Raw genomic sequence first — 21,077 nt, forward strand, 5'->3', positions numbered from 1 at the left:
GATTGAGGTATAATAATATATTTTTAAAAGTTGTAGGTAAAATATATATTAAATCATCTTTTAGTTGATTCCTCTATCATTTATTTTTCTGTACTAAATTGATTTCCATAATATAATTAAAATCATATTGAGAAACTATCTTCAACATGCCTTATGCAAGCCTGATAGTTAATATAACTTTAAAAACTACGGTTGATCCTTGAACAATGCAGGGGTTGGTGCCAATGCCCTTCACAGTCAAAAATTCGTGTATAACTTTTGACTCCCCCAAAACTTAGTTGACCCTCAGTATCTGTGGAGGATTGGTCCAGAAACCCTCTGCTTCCTCCTCCGCACAGACACCAGAATCTGAGGATGTTGAAATCTCCTGTATAAAATGGTAAAAATCAGTGAATACAGTTGACCCTCTGCATCTGCTCCCAACCGTCATCGAAAACAGTACAGGTATTTATTGGGGAAAATCTGCATATAAGTGTGTGGTTCAGACCCGTGTTGTTCAAGTGTCAACTGTATACCATTTCTCTGTTCCTGCTGTTTTAAACATAATTTGCTATTTGAATGCTTTAATCACTTGGTTATAAGTGGTTGTTAAATTCTCTGAAGATTAGCCACATCAGCTTTTTACAGGATCTCTGACTGTAATGCCAGGAATTTCAAATATATAGATATAAGTCAAAGGTAAATCAAATCTCTGCCGTCTAATATATGCTGAATATATAAATTTATGATGCATATATAACAAAATACTTAGTTATCACTAGCTTATATGTGGGTTCCCTATTTAAAATCACTATCTATAAATCAGTAATATCTCTCCATATGTGTATACTAAGATGAGTAAGATTTACCAATCTGTGGTCCTTTTCATGTTGATGTTCTAAACTTAGAGGTTCTGACTGTATTAGTTTACTTCTATAACCTACTTTGTTCCAGAAATCATTTACTAAGTTATATACATAGAGCTATGCCAAATAACATTTTAAATTAATGGGAAAATGAGACAAGGAGAGAAGTTAAGTACAACAAATCCTTGAGTAACATTGTTTCATTATAATGTTGATGAGATACCTAGGAACTTAGCCAGTGATATATCATTTAACCTGTATAGTAAAATTGGGTTTGTTATGTATCATTTAACTTAAAGTTGCAGAACCTATTGACGACAAGTGAAAACTTATTGTATATAAAATGTAGGCCATGAAATCTGATTTGCTTGCTAAAGATTCTAGTAGTCATATGAAGAAAGGAAGTTACAATTAGTTAAGGTTCACATTGTCTCAAAGCTAAAAGGAAACCAGTTCCCTGTACTGAGAGCAGAGAAAAATGTCTTCATAGGCAGTCACAGAAAGAAGACACTATAGATTAATAAAAACTATGTCTTCAACAAACTTCACGGGGCTATTTTTTAAAAGTGTGTTTTAGGATCTTTATCATCCATTGATGAGGTTCCATAGAGGGTGGTGTAACGGAAGTCTAAAATAAACGTTAGAGTATTTAGAGAACAAAGGTTAGATAGGGGCACTCATCACAAATATCTGTTTTTTCCCACTACTAAGAACTTAACCAAGAAAATTTAAAACATGTTCTCATAAAAACTCGTATAAGAATGTTCATAGCAACATTATTCATAATAGTCAAAATATGGAAATAACCCAAATGGTTATTAACTGATGAATGGGTAAACAAAATGTGGTATATCATATGTATTAGGGTTTTCAAGAGAAACAAACAACAGGATATTGGTGGATGAATGAATGTGTGTGTGTGTGTATGTATATATATATATTATATATATAAAATATATTACATATAATATATAATATGTGTGTGTGTGTGTATATATATATATATATATATATATATATATATATATATATATATATATATATAGACTTATAAGGAATTGGCTCACATGATTGTGAAGGCTGAGAAGTCCTAAGATCTGTAGTTGGAAAGCTGAAGACTCAGGAGACAGCTGATGTTATAGATCCTGTCCGAATCTGAAGGACTGAGAACCAGGAGAGCCAGTAGGCCAAAGAACAGCTGAGGTTTCAATTTGAGTCCAAAGGCAGGCAGAGACCACTGTCCCAGTTCACATAGGCAGGCAGGAGTTACCTCTTACTCAGCCTTTTTATTATAGTCAGTGATAGGTCGGCCGGTAAAAGAACACGCATGGTCAGGCAAGTTAAGAAAGTTTTTATTGTAAGACAGAAAAGTGTATCAGACTGAGCAAAGACCGCTAGAATCCGGGCTGCATGCCTAAAGGAGACTTGCAGCCCTGAGGGAGGTGAAGAGGGTTATATAGGGGCTGTGCTAACAGGGTAGCATTGTTTGAACAGAAAATGCTGACTGCCTGTAAGCCAGTAGCTGTTTTGTGGCATTTTCTATTATTGCAGATTTGGCTCTGTCTGTAGGTGCAGGCCAACAGACATTTTGTTGTTTTCTTGCACACATAGCTCTGTCTGTAAGTCAAGGTCTCTGAGACCTAACATTCAGAGACCTAACAGTCAGGTTTTCAATTGTTTGGATGAGGCCCACCCACATTAGGGAGGGCAAACTGCTTTACTCAGTCCTAAGTTCAAATGTTAATCTTATCCAGAAACACCCTCAAAGACACACTCAGAATAATGTTTGACCAAATGTCTAGGCATCCCATGGCCCAGTCAAACTGACCCATAAAATTTATTCAGCCATAAAAAGAAAATATTGATATACACTATAACATGGACAAACCTTGAAAATATTATGCGAAGTGAAAGAAGCCAATCACAAAAGACCACATACTGTATGATTCTCTTTATATGAAATGTACAGAATAGGCAAATCAGAAAGCAGATTAGTGTTGCCAGGAACTGGAGGGAAGGAGAGAGAAGAGATTAGAGAGTGACTGCTGATGGGTATGCCGTTTCTTTTGGGGGTGATAAAATGTTCTGGAATTAGTGGTGATGGCTGCACAACCTTATGAATATACTAAAACCACTGAATTGTATACTTTAAAATGGTGAATTTTATGGTATATGAATTATATCTCAATTTTTTTTAAAAAATCACCTGGATTATTAAAAATACACGTTTATGTCTCTATTCCAGACCAGTAAATCAGAATCTCTGGGGCATGGGCAGAGGCATTAATACTTTCAAGGGTTTTGATGTGTATCCATAACTGTTAATAACTGAGCTAGGGTGCTGCATAGCTTTCAGACAATCCTCTATAAAAGGCATTTTTCCCAACCAGACTTTTGGTGGATATTGGGCTGTGGTCTATTCAGTGTATTGCTCCATCACAGGTACCTAGAATACAGCTAATTTTTATGTTTCCTTTAGGTGGCCAGCTGCATTCATTAACTGTCATCTGAGTTGGATGATAGGGATTAATATTTAAGAGTTGAGAAGCCTAGCAGTAGCTTATGTACATGATGACACCCTACCAAATTTAGTCCACAGAAAAAAATTTTGGAAGTTTAATAATCTGCCTCCCTCATTTTTCAGATGAAGAGAACTGGAGGTGACCTAACTTACTACCCAAAGTAAAAAAAAAAAAAAAAGCAACAGAGGTAGAACTTGACCCTACATTGTCAAATGCTAGTATAATAGAAAAACAATTCTGGTGTACTATAACTGCAGCTGGTTTTTGTTCTTGCCTTTTTCTGATACTTTATAGAATATACAAGGTCTGACAATTAAGTTCATGAATTTACTGCAACAATATCAGAGGGATAATTCCTTTTTTGATATCAGAGGGATTATTCATTATGAATTTGTACTAACTGGACAAACAGTTAACCAAGTTTACTATTTGGAAATGCTGAAAAGGCTGCGTGAAAAAGTTAGATGACCTGAACTTTTTGCCAACAATTCATGGTTCATGCATCACGATAATGCACCAGTTCACACAGCACTGTCTGTGAGGGAGTTGTTAGCCAGTAAACAAATCACCGTATTGGAACACCCTCCCTACTCACCTGATTTGGCTCCCAATGACCTTTCTTTACCAGAAGAGAAAAGAAATATTGAAAGGATGACATTCAGGACATCAAGGGTAATATGATGACAGCTCTGATGGCCATTCCAGAAAAAGAGTTCCAAAATTGCTTTGAAGGGTAAACTAGGTGCTGGCATGGGTGCGTAGCTTCCCAAGGGGAGTACTTTGAAGGTGACTGTAGTGATATTCAGCAATGAGGTATGTAGCACTTTTTCTAGGATGAATCCGTGAACTTAATTGTACGACCTGGTAACTGGAATTCTCACTTCTTAAAGTATAAGGACAGATTTGACTCAAAAGTCTTTCACTAGCAATTACTGAGCTAGGCACTGTGCTGATTACTTTACACACATTAACTCAATCTTCTATATGATAGGTGGTATTATTATCACCATGTTACACTTAAACTCAGGCTCAGAGGATTTAGTTTGTCCAAAGACATCCAGTTTGAAAGTTGTAACCCTGAGATTTGAGCCTAGGGGTACCTGACTTCGAAGCCTGTGATCTTTAATGTGCCGTGTACTGTCTTTCAATATGAAAGTAAGAGCAATAGATGCTAACCTAAAAGAAAGAAATGCCTACCTTTTTGGTGACTATGCAGGTAAACACACCAGGAACAGTATTTCATGCCAAAAGTCAATTGCGCCCAAAAATGTGATGTCCCTTTAGAGTTCTTTCATGGTGACTGCCAGTCAAGATGGTGGCATAGGGTAAACACTGCTTGCCTACTCCCATGACCATATCAAATTACAACACAACCATCATTGAGAAGCACCTGAAGACTAGATGAACAGAATTCCTATAACTAAAGATATAAAGAAGAACTAACATCGAGACTGGCAAGAGGTGCGGAAACTCAGAACGGGCAGTCCCACACCAACGGTGTAATGATTAGAATCGGGAGGGATATCTCAGCTGCAGAGGTACCTCCTGAGGAGTGCAAGGTCCCAGCCTCACAGTGGGCTCCCCAACCCCACACTAGGCCCCCCATTCTGGGGCACCAGTACCAGGAAGAGAAGTCCCCATAACATCTGGCTGTGAAAACGAGTGGGGATTGTGTCCGAGAAAGACAACTGGCTGCTAGAGAATTAGGCGATGCAGGTCTTAAAGGGTCCAGGCACAGACTTAACTCGCTCATAAACTCACTTACTCTGAGATTCAGCAAAGGCACAGTAGTTCCAACAGTACCAGGAACCTACACAGAAGAACTATTGACTAGCTTCAGGACAAGGGCTGGAGGGGCAGGAGTCAGGGCAGCTCACTCTGGGCACAGAGTACTATTGTTCCTTTATTGAACCCCACCACCGCCACCACCACCCAGCCAGCAGGCACAGGCAGGTGCCCAATGTGAGCTCTCCATTAACTGGCTAAAACCATTCACCCCACCCTGGTGATTCCCTGAGATCTCACCCCACCCAATTCCTGCAGCCCACCCGAACCTCTTTCAGTGACTTTTCCACACAAGCAGACTGCCTTGGATCATGCTGCAGACTTTCCTGAAATCTCTCAAAGGTCCACAAATTTTAGATAAGCAACAGCTGTCCTCAGAATGTCCTGTACCTCTTGCTAAGTGGACCCAAGCCTGGCATTAGTGGCAGCTGACCTCGGTTTGCAACATTGCCTCTCCTAGGTGCCTCCAAACCCTGCACAGGTGGCAGCCAACTGCAGATCACTTTATGGCTCCAACCAGGGGGCTCTAGGCCAGGCACATGCAGCGACTGACCTTGGCCTGCACTGGAGCCTCTCCCAAGAGGCTCTAGAACCAACACACCCAGTGACCAGCTTCAGACCACACCAGAGCACCACCAAACCAGCTCTACACATGACATACCCAAAGAACTGACTGGCAGGCACCAGAAGCCTGCTGCAGTGAATCCCACTCCATGGGGTCAGTGCTCGCACAACAGCTCGTCCACTGTTGTCACAACCAGTCAGCTTGAGAGTCAGTTTCACCCACTGACGTGCCAAGAGCAATCAAGGCTCAACTATAACAGGAGGGCGCACACAACCCACACAGGGGACACCCCCTGGAATACCCTACTCAAATGATCAGGGAGACTGGGCCACACTGGGCCGCACAGGACACCTACTACATAGGGCCACCCTACCAAAACTGGGAGATATAGCAGATCTACCTAACACATTGAAACAAACACAGGGAGTCAGCCAAAATTAGGAAGACAAACATGTCTCAGATGGAAGAACAGGACAAAATTCCAGAAAAAGAACTAAATGAAATGGAGACAAGCAAGTTACCAGATACAGAGTTCAAAACACTGGTTATAAGGATGCTCAATGAACTTAGGGGAAGAATTGATTAACTCATTGAGAAATTGAACAAAGAGATAGAAAACAAAAAAGAATTGTCAGAAATGAAGAACACAATAACTGAAGTGAAGAATACATTAGAGGGAATCAACCACAGATCAAATGAAGCAGAGGATCAAATCAGTGATCTGGTAGACAAAGTAGCACAAAACACCCAATCGGAACAGCAAAAAGAATTTAAAAAATTAGAATAGTTTAAGGGACCTCTGGACAACATTACGTGTACCAGCATTCACATGATAGGGGTACCAGAAGGAGAAGAGAGAGCAAGGGATAGAAAACATTGAAGAAATAATGACTGACAATTTCCCTAACCTGGAGAAGAAAATAGGCATACAACTCTAGGAAGTGCAGAGAGTCCCAAACAAACCCAAAGAGGCCCACACCAAGACATATCATAATTAAAATGTGAAAGGTTAAAGATAAAGAGAATCTTTGCCTTTAAAAATAGCAAGAGAAATGCAGTTACCTACAAGGGAGCTCCCATAAGACTGTCAGCCGATTCTCAGCAGACACTTTGTAGGTCTGAAGGGATTGGGATAAAATAGTCAAAGTAATGAAAGGAAGGACCTACAACCAAGGTTGCTCTACCCGGCCAGAATGATAGATTTAGAATCAAAGGAGAGATAAAGAACTTCCCAGACAAAAAAAGATGAAAGAGTTCTTCACCACTAAACCAGTATTACAAAAAATGTTAAAGGGACTTCTTTAAGAAGAAAAGATAAAATATGTGAATTAGAAAATATAAGAAAGGGAAAAATTCTCACTGACAAAGGCAAACACAGTAAAAGCAGTAGATCGACCAACTATAAATCTGGTACAAAGGTTAAAAGGCAAAAGTAGGAAGGTCATGTGTAATTACAACAATAAATTAAGGGATACACATACACACACACAAAAGGAGTAAAAAATGAGAAAAACAAACATGGAGGGGGTGAGTAAAAATTGTGACTTTAGAATGTGTTTGAATTTAAGCTACCATCAACTTAAAAGAGACTGCTATAAACAGTTTGGTATATATGATGCACATCGTAACCATAAACCAAAAATTTCAAGAGATATATCAGAAATAAAGAGAAAAGCCAAACACAACACTATAGAAAGTCATCAACACACAAGAGAACAAGAATAAGGAATAGAGAAGAACTACAAAAACAATCAGAAACCAAAATGTCAACTACATACCTATCAATAATTATTTTGAATGTAAATGGATTAAATGCTCCAAACAAAAAACATAGGGTGGCTTAATGGATATAAAATAAGACTTGTTCCTATGGTGCCTAGGAAAGACTCACTGCAGATTGAAAAACGCAGGCTGATAGTAAAGGGATGGAAAAGAGTATTTCATACAAATGAAAATGAAAAGCTGGAGTACCAATGCTTATATCAGACAAAATAGACTTTAGACAAAGACTGTAACAATAGACAAAGACATTGCATAATGATAACGGGATCAATCCAACAAGAGGTTATATCTCTTGTAAACATTTATGCACCCAACATAGCAGCACCTTAATATATAAAGCAAATATTGACAGACTTAAAGGGAGAGACGATAGGAATAGTAGGGGACTTTAACAGCCCATTGACATCAACAGATAGATCATCCAGACAGAAAATCAACAAGGAAACAGTAGCCTTAAATGACACATTAGATGGATTTAATTGATATTTTTAGAACATGTCACCCACAAGGAGCAGAATATACGTTCTTTTCAAGTACACATGAAACATTTTCCAGGATAGACCACATTAGCCCACAAAACAAGTCTCAATAATTTAAGAACTTGCAGTCATATGAAGCATGTTTTTTTGATCCCAGTAAGACAAAACCAGTAATCACAAGAATAAAACAAAAACACGCAAACACATGGAGGCTAAATAACATGCTATAAACAATGAATGGGTTAACAATGATATCAAGGAAGAAATCAAAAGATACCTTGAGAGAAATGAAAACGAAAACACAATGACCCCAAATCTATGAGACATAACCAACGAAGTTCTAAGTGGGAAATTTATAGTAATACAGGCCTTCCTCAAGATACAGGATAAATGTCCAATAAACAATTTAACCTACACCTAATGGAAATAGAAAAAGAACAAAGCCCAAACAGAGTGCAAGGGAGGAAATAATAAAGATCTGAATGAAAATAAATGAAATAGAGTCTTGAACAATAGAAAAGATCAACAATAGCTGGTTCTTTGACAAGATGTAAAAAAAGAATGTGATAAATCTTTAGCCAGACTCACCAAAAACAGGTGAATAAATCAGAAGTGACAACCAACACGGCAGAAATATAAAGGATTATAACGAAATACTACGACCAATTATATACCAACAAATTTGTACAACCTGGAAGAAATAGATAAATTGTTAGATATGTACTATTTTCCATGGCTAAATCAGGAAGAAACTGAACAGATCGAATACTACTAAAGAAATTGAATCAGTAATCTAAATACTCGCAACAATCAAAAGTCCTGAACTGAATAGTTTCATAGGTGGATTGTACCAAATTTTTAAAGAAGAATTAATACCTATCCTTCTCAAACTATTCCAAAAAATTGAAGAGGAGGGAAGGCTCCCAAACTCATTTTATGAGGCCAGCATTACTGATAACAGAACCAGACAAGGACACTACAAAAAAAGAAAATTATAAGCCAGTATCCCTGATAAACATAGATACAAAAATCCTCAACAAATATTAGCAAACCAGATTCAGCAACACATTAAAAAGATCATACACCATGATTAAGTGGGATTTATTTCCGGGTTGCAAGGCTGGTTCGATATCCATAAATCAACACAATACACCACATAAAGAAAATGAAGGTTAAAAATCATGTGATGATATCAAGAGATGCAGAAAAAGCATTTGACAAAAATCCAACATCCATTTATGATTAAAAACTCAGCAAAGGGGATAGACGGAACATACTTCAATATAATAAAGGCCATATACGACACACCCATACCTACCATCATACTCAACTGTGAAAAGCTGAAAGCTTTTTCTTTAAGATCAGGAACAAGACAAGGATGTCCACTCTTACCACTCTTATTCAATATAATACGGGAATTCCTAGCCACAGCATTCATACAAGAAAAAGAAATAAAAGGCATCCAAATTGGAAAGCAAGAAGTAAAACTGTCATTTGCAGATGAAATGATACTTTGTAGAGAACCCTAAAGATTCCACCAAAAAACTATTAGAATTGATAAATGTGGCAGGATACAAAATTAATATTCAATAACCAGTTTTATTTTTATATGCCAATAATGAACTATCAGAAAGAAAATAATCCCATTTATAATTGTGTAAAAAAAAAAAATACCCAGGAATAAATTTAACCAAAGAGGTAAAAGACCTGTACTCTGATAACTGTAAGACACTGAAGGTGATTCAAATAATGGAAGCATACACCACACTCATGTTGGTGGAATTAATATTGTTACCCAAAGGAATCAACAGATTCAATGCAATCCCTGTCAAAATACCAATGGCATTTTTCACAGAACTAGAACAAATAATCCTAAAATTTATATGAAACCATAAAAGACCCCAAATAGCCAAAGCAATTTGGAGAAAGAAGTTGGAGGTTGTCATGCTGCCTGATAGCAAACTATACTACAAGGCTATAGTAATTAAAACAGTATGGTACTGGCATAAAAACAGACACATAGATCAATGGAACAGAATAGAGAGCCCAGAAATAAACCCATGCCTGTACTGTCAATTAATCTATGACAAAGGAGGCAAGAATATACAATGAGGTAAGACAATATTCAGTAAACGGTGTTGGGAAAACTGGACAGATAACATGCAAAAAAAAAAAACACCCCAAAAAACTTGTAACTAGACCACTTTCTCACACCATATACAAGAATAAACTCAAAATGGATTAAAGACTTATATGTATAGGTTTCAAAACCAGAAAACATAGGCAATAAACTCTTTGCTATCACTCTTAGCAATATTTTTTTGGATATGTCTCCTCTGGCAAAGGAAACAAAAGCAAAATTTAGCAAGTGGGATTACATTATACTAAAAAGGTTTTTGCACAGCAAAGGAAACCATGAACAAAACGAAAAGACAGCTTACTGAATGGGAGAAGATATTTGCCAATGATAACATCCAATAAAGGGTTAATATCCAAGAAATATAATGAACTCATACAACTTATTACCAAATAAACAATCCAGTTAAAAAAATGGATAGAGGAACTGAAGAGACGTTTCTGCAAAGCGGACATACAGATGACCAATAAACATATGAAAAGATGCTCAACATCATTAATCATCTGGGAAATACAAATTAAAACCACAATGAGATATCACCTCACACTTGTCAGAATGGCTATCATCAATAAATTAACAAACAACAAGTGTTGGTGAGGATGTGGAGAAAAGGGAACCCTCATGCACTGTTGGTGGGATTGCAAATTGGTACAGCCACTATGGAAAACTGTATGGAGGGTCCTGAAAAATAAAAAATAGAACTATTATAAGATCTAGAAATTCCACTTTGGATATTTATCCAAAGAAATCTAAAAGATACATGCACCCCTATATTCATTGCAGCATTATTTACAATAATCAATGGAATCAACGTAAGTGTCCATCAATTAAAAAATGGATAAAGAAGATGTGGTACATACATACAATGGAATATTACTTGGCCATAACATAGAATGAAATCTTGCCATTTGTGACATCATGGATGGACCTAGAGGGCATTATGCTAGGTGAAATATAGCAGACAGAGAAAGACAAAGACCATATGACTTCACTTATATGTGGAATTCTAAAAGCAAAATAAATGAACAAACAAAACAGAACTCATAAATATGGAGAATAAATTGATGGTTGCCAGATCGGAGGGGGGTTGGAGAGTTGGGTGGAAAAGGAGAAAAGATTAAATTGACACTTAGAAAATAAGTCACAGGGATGTACAGTACAGCATAGGGAATATAGACAATAATATTGTATTAACTCTGTATGGTATCTGATGGGTCCTAGACTTATCAGAGTGATCACTTCGTAAGCACAGAAATGTCTGTTCACTATGTTGTACTCCTGAAAGTACGGTAATGTAATATTGTATGTCAACTGTAATTGAAAAATAATTTATGAAAGGAGTTATTTCTTGCAATCATGAAAGCAAATTCCAGGGTTACATAATAGATAAAAGCAAGCAATAGCACATTCTTTTCTTCCTAATAAGGAAAAAGTACAAGGATAGTCCCTCATGGAAGAATTTTAGAGTCACAGCATCTGAAGTGGTACATCGGGTTTTTGGCAACAAAAGGATATTTACAACCATACCGTGTTTCCCTGAAAATAAGACCTAGACGGACAAATCAGCTGTAATATGTCTTTTGGAGCAAAAATTAATATAAGATCTGGTCTTATTTTACTGTAAGACCGGGTCTTTCTAATATAATATATATAATATACAATAATTGGGTCTTATATTTTTGCTCCAAAAGACACATTAGAACTGATTGTCCAGCTAGGTCTTATTTTCAGGGAAACACGGTATTATTTAATGACCTTTAACTGCTTATAATGATACCTTTAATAGATATGTCTATGTTTATGTTATTATTTCCAGTAAAACTGAAGGTAGCCTTAATGCCAGTTAATAACAAAACAACCTCAAAATAGTGATTCATAGATGGGCAGGGTTGGATATGAACACTGAGCACATGTCTTGGCTTCCATTCTTCTCTCCCACCTCCCAAACTCTATTTCCCTGGTGACTCTGGCATTACTGTTGACAACAAGATATTGCCAAAGATCTGCCTCTCCCTCCACTTCCCACATGACTGAGTTTACCTCCCCGACAAGAGTTACTCCTAGCTCCATCTTTGAGAAGTCCTGACTTTGAACTTGTGATGAGTTTTCTATAATCAGGCTGCTTTTATGGACCAACCCAACATTGTTTTTTCTCTAAATTTCAAAGAGTCAACTTACAAATTTTTTACTAATGTTTGTTTCTTGACAACATAGTCTATTATAATCAGCAGCCAAACTACTGAAATAGTTGTGTTTGTGTTGCTGCTGCTGCTGCTAAGTGATTAGGTCTGTTTTTAAGGACAAAACTACTCAATAAAAACAGCGAACTTCTAAAATTTTAAATTCAATGGCCAGAAAAGTGTCATCAAGTACATAGGTATATACTATTTTGTGGCACTTTTTACTGCCTTGTATGATTATTATTTGTCAGCTTGAAAGTAAAGACCTTATCTCTCATACTTAAAACAGTATCTAAATATTGGCACACATTAGGAGACATAGAAGTAGGCAAAAAAATTAGGGGGAAACTTTGATAGTAGTATTGGTCTCTTGTGATCTTTTAGATCAGTAGGCTCCATTATAGGGTTCCTATGCAAGATGATCCAGTGGGATATAGGTATAAAATATTGAAACGTCTAGTTAATATTTTTTATTTCATTATTTAAATCTGTTTTGTGTATATATGTGCCTTCCAGATTAGTCCAGGTCTGAAGATTTCTTCACGCTGGCTTATTCTCCCTCTTTTGAGTTTTAACGTGATTCTAAGTAAGGCAGAATTATCACTACCTGTCAGCAGTTGCCTATTACGAATCACATGTTGGTTACTTGATTATTTTTGTTAACTGGTTTAATACTTACATTTAGATACAAGAAAGATGGCTGCAGGATAACCTTACGTTAAGAAAAAGAAATGAAGAACTAAAAGAAGTTGAAGAAGAAAGAAAACAACATTTGAAGGAAATGGGTCAAATGCAAGTTTTACAAATGAAAAAGTATGTTTTTAAAAAGTCTTTTGTTTACATAAAGGCCTTTATTATTGAATTGTGAAGAATATTCAATACATGTTTTTAAAAAAGCATTAAGCCTTTAACCTAAGTGTCCCTTGAGACTTACAGGAAAGTGGACAGTATTTTTATGCAAATATATTTCATGGCCTTACAAATTAAATTAATGAAGAAGTTATATAGAATTTATAGTGATACTCCAAAGATGGGCAGGATTAAAAATGCCACATCTACAGATTTCTGCTAGCCTGCCTCACAAGATAATGGTATTGAGCAAAAAGAATATATGGCCCTGTGGACCCTGCCTGCGTCCGAGCTTGTGCAATCTATAATATTGTTAGTGGAGTTATTGCCAAAGTGATTTGCTGTTGGAGACCCTTTTATCTGGTCCCAGTTGTGATTGTGTGCCAACTAGGGCAGGGTGGAGTTGTTTTTGTTTGTTTGTTTGTTGTTTTTTTAAGATTCATGTGATTCTTCTTTCATCTGGTCTTACTGGTAGTTGCTACCTTCCTAGTGCAGCAGAAAATACTGTATTCTTGCCTTCTCTGCCTTAGAGTTGCCTTAAGAATTCTGTAAGAACCCGACTGATGCTAAGGCACTAGACTGGTATAAAAAATTGTGCTCGCCAAATACTTTTGAACCACCTCAGCTGGTTAAATATAGGTCTCTCATTCACTCAGCCATTCCTTGTAGATTTTTCATTTGTCTTCTTGACTTGACACCAAAATCTGAATCAAAGAATGCTTAAGTTTTTCTAAAGGATATAGTAAATTGTAATTTTAATTTATAAAACCTAACAAATGGTTAATCCTGTTATTGTAAAAACTCTTGGTTTGGCTATTTAAAATCTCTTTCATCTAACGAGGAAATTAGACTTCATAATTGGAAGCGCTCTTCAATTTCTTCATTTTTTTATGCTTTAGGATACTGAGACCCAGAAAGTATCACAGGAAATGATGAGGAAAGCCAGGAATGTGACCCAGATATCCCAACTCCCAACCCTCAGCTCTTTAACGCTGTAATGTTAGTGCTGTCAGTGGCAAGTTGGAAAAAGTAAAGCTTTTAGAAGAAACTTTTAAGTGAGACAATTTATTCTTTGCTACCAAAGACCAAAACCAGATATTTTTATAATTCCTTCTGTGATTGGTACATAACAATGCTTTTTGCATCCATTCAAACTACTAAGTACAACTGCTCTTTTCCAAACCTTTCTTCAACCAGGACACAACAAAAATGTCAACAAAACAGATAATCAAGCCAATTTTATAAGGATGTTCATAAACTTGAGAACAGTGGTTGGCATGTAAAAGGGTAATTGTTAAGTGAATGAAGATTTTTAAAGGATACATTAAAATCTGTATTATCTACTAAGTTATCAGAAAAGTTTGGATATTTTACTATTTTGAGTCAGGGTTATGTCTTTCTTGTATACTTGTGTGAGAGAGAGTTTGTTTTCATAAAGGAGTACAAACTTTTAATAATTATTACTGTAGAAATTAGTTTAATTGAGATAAAATTATATTTGTTTTGACATTGTGAAAAAATTATGACACCTATTATTCAGTAACTTGTCAGTATTTGTATTTGTATTTTCTCAGTTCACATTGAGAAGTTTGTGAATTTGTAATATTAATCACCAACAGTGCTTTACTTAGGTTAGTCAGTGTCTAATAGTCAGGAACTTTCTCACTGGTCACATGTTACAAGAGTTCTTTATTCAGCACACAAAAATCAGTTGTTTAGAAAACTGGATGTTTCAGGGATTTGGAAGGAAGAAAATTTTCTTTCATACTGAAGCCTTAAAAAGCAAGGAGAGATTCTGTTATATGCTGATAAAGAGAATGATAAATGATACTTATCTCTCTAATGAGATCTGGCTTTGCCACTTCAGGCTGCTAAAACCTAAAAATAGTCCTCATTTGTCATTTTTCCCTTTTATAGTGAACATCAGGAATTGGAATCAAAAATAGACAACATAAAAAGAAATCACAGTTTGGCAACAGGGCGACAGACAGGTTATGAGGAAGAAATTATTCGTTTTAAGAAAGAGCTTCGAGAACCTCAATTTCGAGATGCTGAGGAAAAGTATAGAGAAATGATGATTGTTATGAGAACAACAGAGCTTGTGAATAAGGATCTGGACATTTATTATAAGACCCTTGACCAGTAAGTATTGGGCTGGGGATTTGATTCCCATTGCAATGAATATCAACTAGTATACTTTAGTCATATTTTCTTCCTTTCTTACTTTTTAATTGTATTTCATTCATACCAAAGAATGAAAACTATATATATGTATGGGATACACACACATGATGAAATTAATGAAGGTAAGTTACAATGCATATTAAGGCGTGTTCATGATACAGTATGCAGGTTCCTTAAAAAATTAAAAGTAAAACTACCATATGACTCAGCAATCCCATTACTGGGTATTTATCCCAAGAAATCAAAAACACTAATTCAGAAAAATAAATGCACCCTTGTGTGTATTGCAGCATTATTTACAGTATCCAAGATATGGAAGCCATTTAGGTTTCCGTCAGTAGATGAATGGATAAAAAGGATGTGATAGGTATATACAATGTAATATTACCCAGCCATAAAAAAAAAGAAAAAAAAGAAAACTTGCCATTTCTAACAACATGGATGGATCTAGAGGGTGTTATGCTAAGTGAAATAAGTCAGACAGAAAGACAAATACCATATGATTTCACTTACAAGATGTGATCAAAAACTACAGCGAACGTTTAAAAATGTACAGTGAAAGACATATTACCATTAATCCCCCTCAAAGTACTTCCCCTCACTTCGAACACACTTACCCCATCGTTCTTGCCTCTTTCTGAAGCAGTTCTGGAAGTGCTCTTTTGTGAGTATCTTTAGTTGCACTGTTGTGGCTGCCTTAGTGTCCTGAATCGATTCAAAACGGTTACCTTTCATGGTCATTTTGACTTTGGGGAAGAGCCAGAAGTCGGTGGTGCCAGATCCAGTGAATAAGGTGGAGGAGGACACACCATAATGTTTTTATTTGACAGAAATTGCCGTACCAGAAGTGATGTGTGACACGGAGCCTTTCCGTTGTGATCAAAAACTATGGTGAATGCTGCTGCTGGGTCCCATCCAGCGGAAAGGCAGAGATCTTCAATATGGGAAGTGGCGCGTCGAACCTTAGAAACAGTGTGTGACAAGTTTCAACTTGTTCGGTGCAGTCAGTCGGATGTGAGCTACAGTTGAGAAAAGCTGTTTTAAAGTGTGCTGTAAATTATCTTCCATCATGACAATGCTCCGTGTCACACATCACTTCTGGTATTTGGCAATTTCTGTCAAATAAAAACATTACGGTGTGTCCTCATCTACCTTATTCACTGGATCTGGCACCATGTGACTTCTGGCTCTTTCCCAAAGTCAAAATGATTCAGGACATTGAGGAAGGTGTGACAGCTCGACTAAAGACACTCATGAAAGAAGACTTCCAGAACTGCTTCAGAAAGTGGTAAGAACAATGGGATAAGTGTGTTTAAAGCGAAGGGGAGTATTTTGAGGGGGATTAATAGCAATCTGTCTTTTACTACAATAATTTTTTTAAATTTGAACATTTACCGTATTTTTTTATTACACCTTGTATATGTGGAATCTAAAAAACGAGTTAAACAAAACAAGAACTAACTCAAAAATACAGAGAACAAAACTGATAGTCGTCAAATAGGAGGGGGTGAGGGAATGGGTGAAAAGGTGAAGGGGATTAAGTACAAATTGCCATTATAAAAAGTAGTCATGGGATGTAAAGTACCGCATAGGTAATATAGTCAATAATACTGTAATAACTGTTGCGAGATGGGTACTAGACTTATCAGATGATCACTTTGATTGGTATCTAAATGTCTTATCACTATGTTGTATATCCGAAACTAATATAATATTGTATGTCAACTATAATTTTCAATAATTTTTTTAAAAATCAGAAACTCACTGAAATTAAAAAAAAAAAAAAGTGACCCAACCCTTGAATTGGGCAAAATAGAATTGTTAATCACTTCCAGAACAATCTCAGTGGCCTGATTGGAACTGAAGCCTTGGAGTTAGATGAGGAAAGGATGGGTTGTAAGAAATGGAGACAATGAGTATAGATAATTCTTGCAACAAGTTCTTCTGTAAAGGGGAGCAGTAAAATGGGGTCATGGCTAAAGGGGAATGAGGGGCCCAGTTAGGTAAGTTAGATGGGTTTTGTTTTCAATTTTACGTGCACATATTCTGCTACAAGGTAGCTCTTCCACTTACTTAGTACATTAACCGCCGACCTGGGTTTCATATGCAGTAACTGAATAGGAAACTACACCTAGGAGCCCTCCAGATATCTTTACAGACCCCGAGGGCCAGTGACAGCAGGAAGAAGAGGAACACCTTCAATAAGGCACCTGTTCATTCATAAATCCCTGTTGTGTTCTCTCTTGTCAGGCTCTGGGAAGATAGAGATATCATGCCATCCCTCCTGCAAACGGCTAACAGCCCAATAGAGGAGACCATAGTCTGTGTTTGACCTGGGCCTTGAATAATGAAGGAAGGGCATTTCAGTAGAGAAAAGTGCCTCCATCATAGAGGCATCACACTGAACGGAGTGAGGGGATGTGAGGGGGCTTGCGGAGGCAGGGAGTTACAGGGGTACTTTCCAGCAGTTAGGCTTACTTAAGGGGTGAAGCTAAGCTGTTGACCAAGTTCTCTTATCTGGTAATCGGAAGAAAAGAAGTGGTACAGATTTCCCCCAAATTGAGTCTTTGTGGGCTTCTGCCTGCCAACTGTGGCCTTCTTAAGGTTCATACTATATAGCCTTAAGTCTGCCTTCTCACCTAGAATAAAGAGGTACAAAATTTCCCTCGTCGTTTCACCTCTTAGAATGAAGCATTCAGTCATTGTAATTGTTGCATTCAGCTGTCTATTCAAGGTAACACAGGAAATTAGCAATGCATTTTCAAGAAAAGCAGATTGTCATCTGTTATTAGTAATCATCTAAAAACATCACTGATTGTAAGTATTGCCAGTGGTCAGACACACACTAGATGAGAAGGGGGGAATTAGCCATCATTTAGAATGTATTACTCCTTGCCCCCTTAATAGAATACGTCAATTAAAATTAAATGCTTGTAGACTATATCACTCAAAATGTACTGTTCTACCCTATGCCCAGTGTTCCACTGTCGTTCTTCTTCAAACATGGAATGTTGCATAGTAAGCCACACTTCTTCTGAGATTGAGAAGTAAAGACATGCAACTTTTAGTTTTGCACCCAAGGCAGCCAAATCTGTGAGTCTGTTCAGAGCCTGGCTCCTGGCACGTGCATGGAGGACGTGGCTGGGCCCACGTTCTCATCCTCACTGTGGATGTGCAGTTTCACATCAGAAGCCCCTGAAGCATCAAGCGGGTTGATTGCAAAACCAAAAGATAGGCAGTGGCTTTTTACACTCACTGCAGTTTTTTAAACCAAATATTTATCTTACACTTGTGGTTGAACTATTGCCTGAATTTTAAAAGCTGATTTTTTTGGGAGTCTGGCTAAAGGAAATTAATTCAATAGTTTTAAGGGTTTTAAGAATTTAGTTTAATAGTCTTAAGGGTTTTATCTTGAAAAAGAGTCATTTTGCTTTTAAATGTGCAACTTAAGTGTGGCAAATTGGGATTTTGAGTTTTGCTATATAATGAAAATCTTTATTAATTTGGAACGTGAAACTCAGAATGTGATACTCAGGATACCATTTCCCTGATATGAGAGGGCTTCCTCTGAAATTTTGAGAGAAAGGAGTTTTTCACAATAGTAAGTACCAGGGCAGTAGGGAAGAGTATCCAATGTAATAATGAATAACAATGCTCATAGCCAATTTTTTAGCAACTCAAAGTTTGATACAATTTTAAATACAAGGATGAGAATAATGTTGGGAAATGTCCTTTATAAGTATAATCTTTTATACTTTTTTCCACCTTGGTTAATTTTTATTAACTTACTATATTTTCATACTTCTGAACTAGTATTTTTTATTACAAAGGCATGTTTGTATTTGGCCCTCTTAATCAATATTTTATTCAAGAAAATAGCTTCAGACTGTGGAAATCCAGTTCAAGGTTTGCCATTTTGTGTGCACTTCTCATTTTGAGCATCAGTTCAAATTTTGCAAAATGGTAGTTAACCTTACTCAGTACCTTGAGTGCTGGACATGGTTTAAATCAGGGGTGTCCAAACTTTTTTCAGCGTTTTTCACCAAGGGCCATATGCGGTAAAATACACAAACAGCCGGGCCACTCACTCGAGGTGAAGTACGGATTGCCTCACCTGGTTTATTTAAGTAAACTAAATATATTTTTGGAATTTGCTGCGGGCCAATTAAAAATGGATTGCGGGCCGCCGTTGGCCCGCGGGCCGCCATTTGCACACCCCTGGTTTAAATCATGAAAGAAGCTAGACCTGGAAAGGTGAGGTTTTTGATCTGTGTAGATGATATTTTTCCAACCCCTTAGATACTGCTCTCTAATGATTGCATTTCAGGCATTCAGTTCTCTGCTAACGACTAAGTCCTGAGATGATTTAAAAAGTGGCCTCAGAGCAAGCAGCAAAAACCCTGAACTATTGTCCTGTGGAGGCCTAACCTGTTTCATTTGTGACGTCAAACTAGAACACATGTATGCTTAGGAAGAAGAGAACTCAGAAGCTTTTCATTAAATGTCCAAGTGTGGGATGCAGTTGGACAGCTTAGAACAAAAAGAAAAATCATCTCATTGCTGGGGCAGCAGCCATGGTATAAAGGTACTAAAGGACAGTACATCCTAACATTTAAAGGGAGAGGGACATGGATGCAGACAGTTCCACACAATACACTGGCGTGTATCTTTTTCTATCTCTCTCTCTCTCTTTAATACACTTTTTAGAGCAGTTTTAGATTCACAGCAAAACTGAGCAGAAAGTACAGAGATTTCCCATATTCCTCCCTCACCCAACAACCAAAGCTACCTGATTATCAGCATCCTTCACCAGAGTGGCACATGTGGTGAACCTACATTGACATGTCATAATCACCCCAAGTCTGTAGTTTTCATTAGGGTTCACTCTTGGTGTTGTACATTGGATACCTAAGTTTTGACAAACGTACAAAGATGTCTATCTACCATTATAGTATACAGAATAGTTTCACTGGCACATGTCTTTTTGTTTTTCTGGCCTCAAGGTACCCGCTTTCAAACAGGAAATTGGTAGGCCCTTGTCATTTGTGAGGATCACATCTAAGACTTTCATGAATCACCAAAATTATCAATATTAATAAAGCCATCATTTGTCCTCATAAAATGCCATCTGTTGTTACTGAAATTTTTAAGGAAATCTTTCAGATTCTTAAGAGTATTTAAATATAAGACCAAATAATTTATAAACCACTATATTCTTAGATCTTAGACCTTTACACTTTCTTTTGGGACTCAGTTTTCACAAAACATACCACTTCATGTGAGTTTGTATATACATTCAGCTGGGCGATTGCGTCCCAGGCACAGGGTGGGGGCTGATGACCACTTACCCACACAGTTTCCAGCCCATGAAATTCATATCTTTGCCTCAGTAGAATGATTGTTTACTAGAGGTCATGGTCCTTCAAGGTCATTCTTAAATGTTAATTTACCTGTAAAGTCCAGGTGCTAAAAGGGGTTAATTTGTGGGCCTGTATCTGTCAGTGAACAAACAATGTGCCCTCACAGGGTTTCTGGGCAGGAGGGTTTCTGGGCTGCTTGTTTCCCACAGCCCCTCCTAAGTCAGACCCTTCTCGTTCTTACCTGTATTATTGGGGTAGCTTTCCCCACCTCTTACCCCTCCTCTCAGGTTTTTATACTTCTACCAGGGTAATTTTCCTAAAGGTGGTGGTCTCTGTTCCCTGCTAATTTTAGGACAGTTCCATAGCTGGCCTTTGCCATTTCTTCTCTC

The 21,077-nt window shown here is 37.2% G+C and overlaps 1 protein-coding gene across 2 annotated transcripts in view; it reads left to right on the forward strand.

Annotated features, from left to right (window-relative positions):
• RAD50 (RAD50 double strand break repair protein) overlaps window positions 1-21,077 on the forward strand; it is an 80,914-nt gene that overhangs the window by 50,861 nt on the left and 8,976 nt on the right. For both annotated transcript variants that reach the window (XM_033096552.1, XM_033096553.1), the window contains exons 20-21: window positions 12,981-13,108; window positions 15,062-15,286. In XM_033096552.1, the coding sequence (XP_032952443.1) occupies window positions 12,981-13,108; window positions 15,062-15,286 (353 nt within the window). The remainder of the gene's footprint in view (window positions 1-12,980; window positions 13,109-15,061; window positions 15,287-21,077) is intronic.

This window comes from Rhinolophus ferrumequinum, chromosome 24 (genome assembly GCF_004115265.2).
Source record: "Rhinolophus ferrumequinum isolate MPI-CBG mRhiFer1 chromosome 24, mRhiFer1_v1.p, whole genome shotgun sequence".
Taxonomy (NCBI): Eukaryota; Metazoa; Chordata; class Mammalia; order Chiroptera; family Rhinolophidae; genus Rhinolophus; species Rhinolophus ferrumequinum.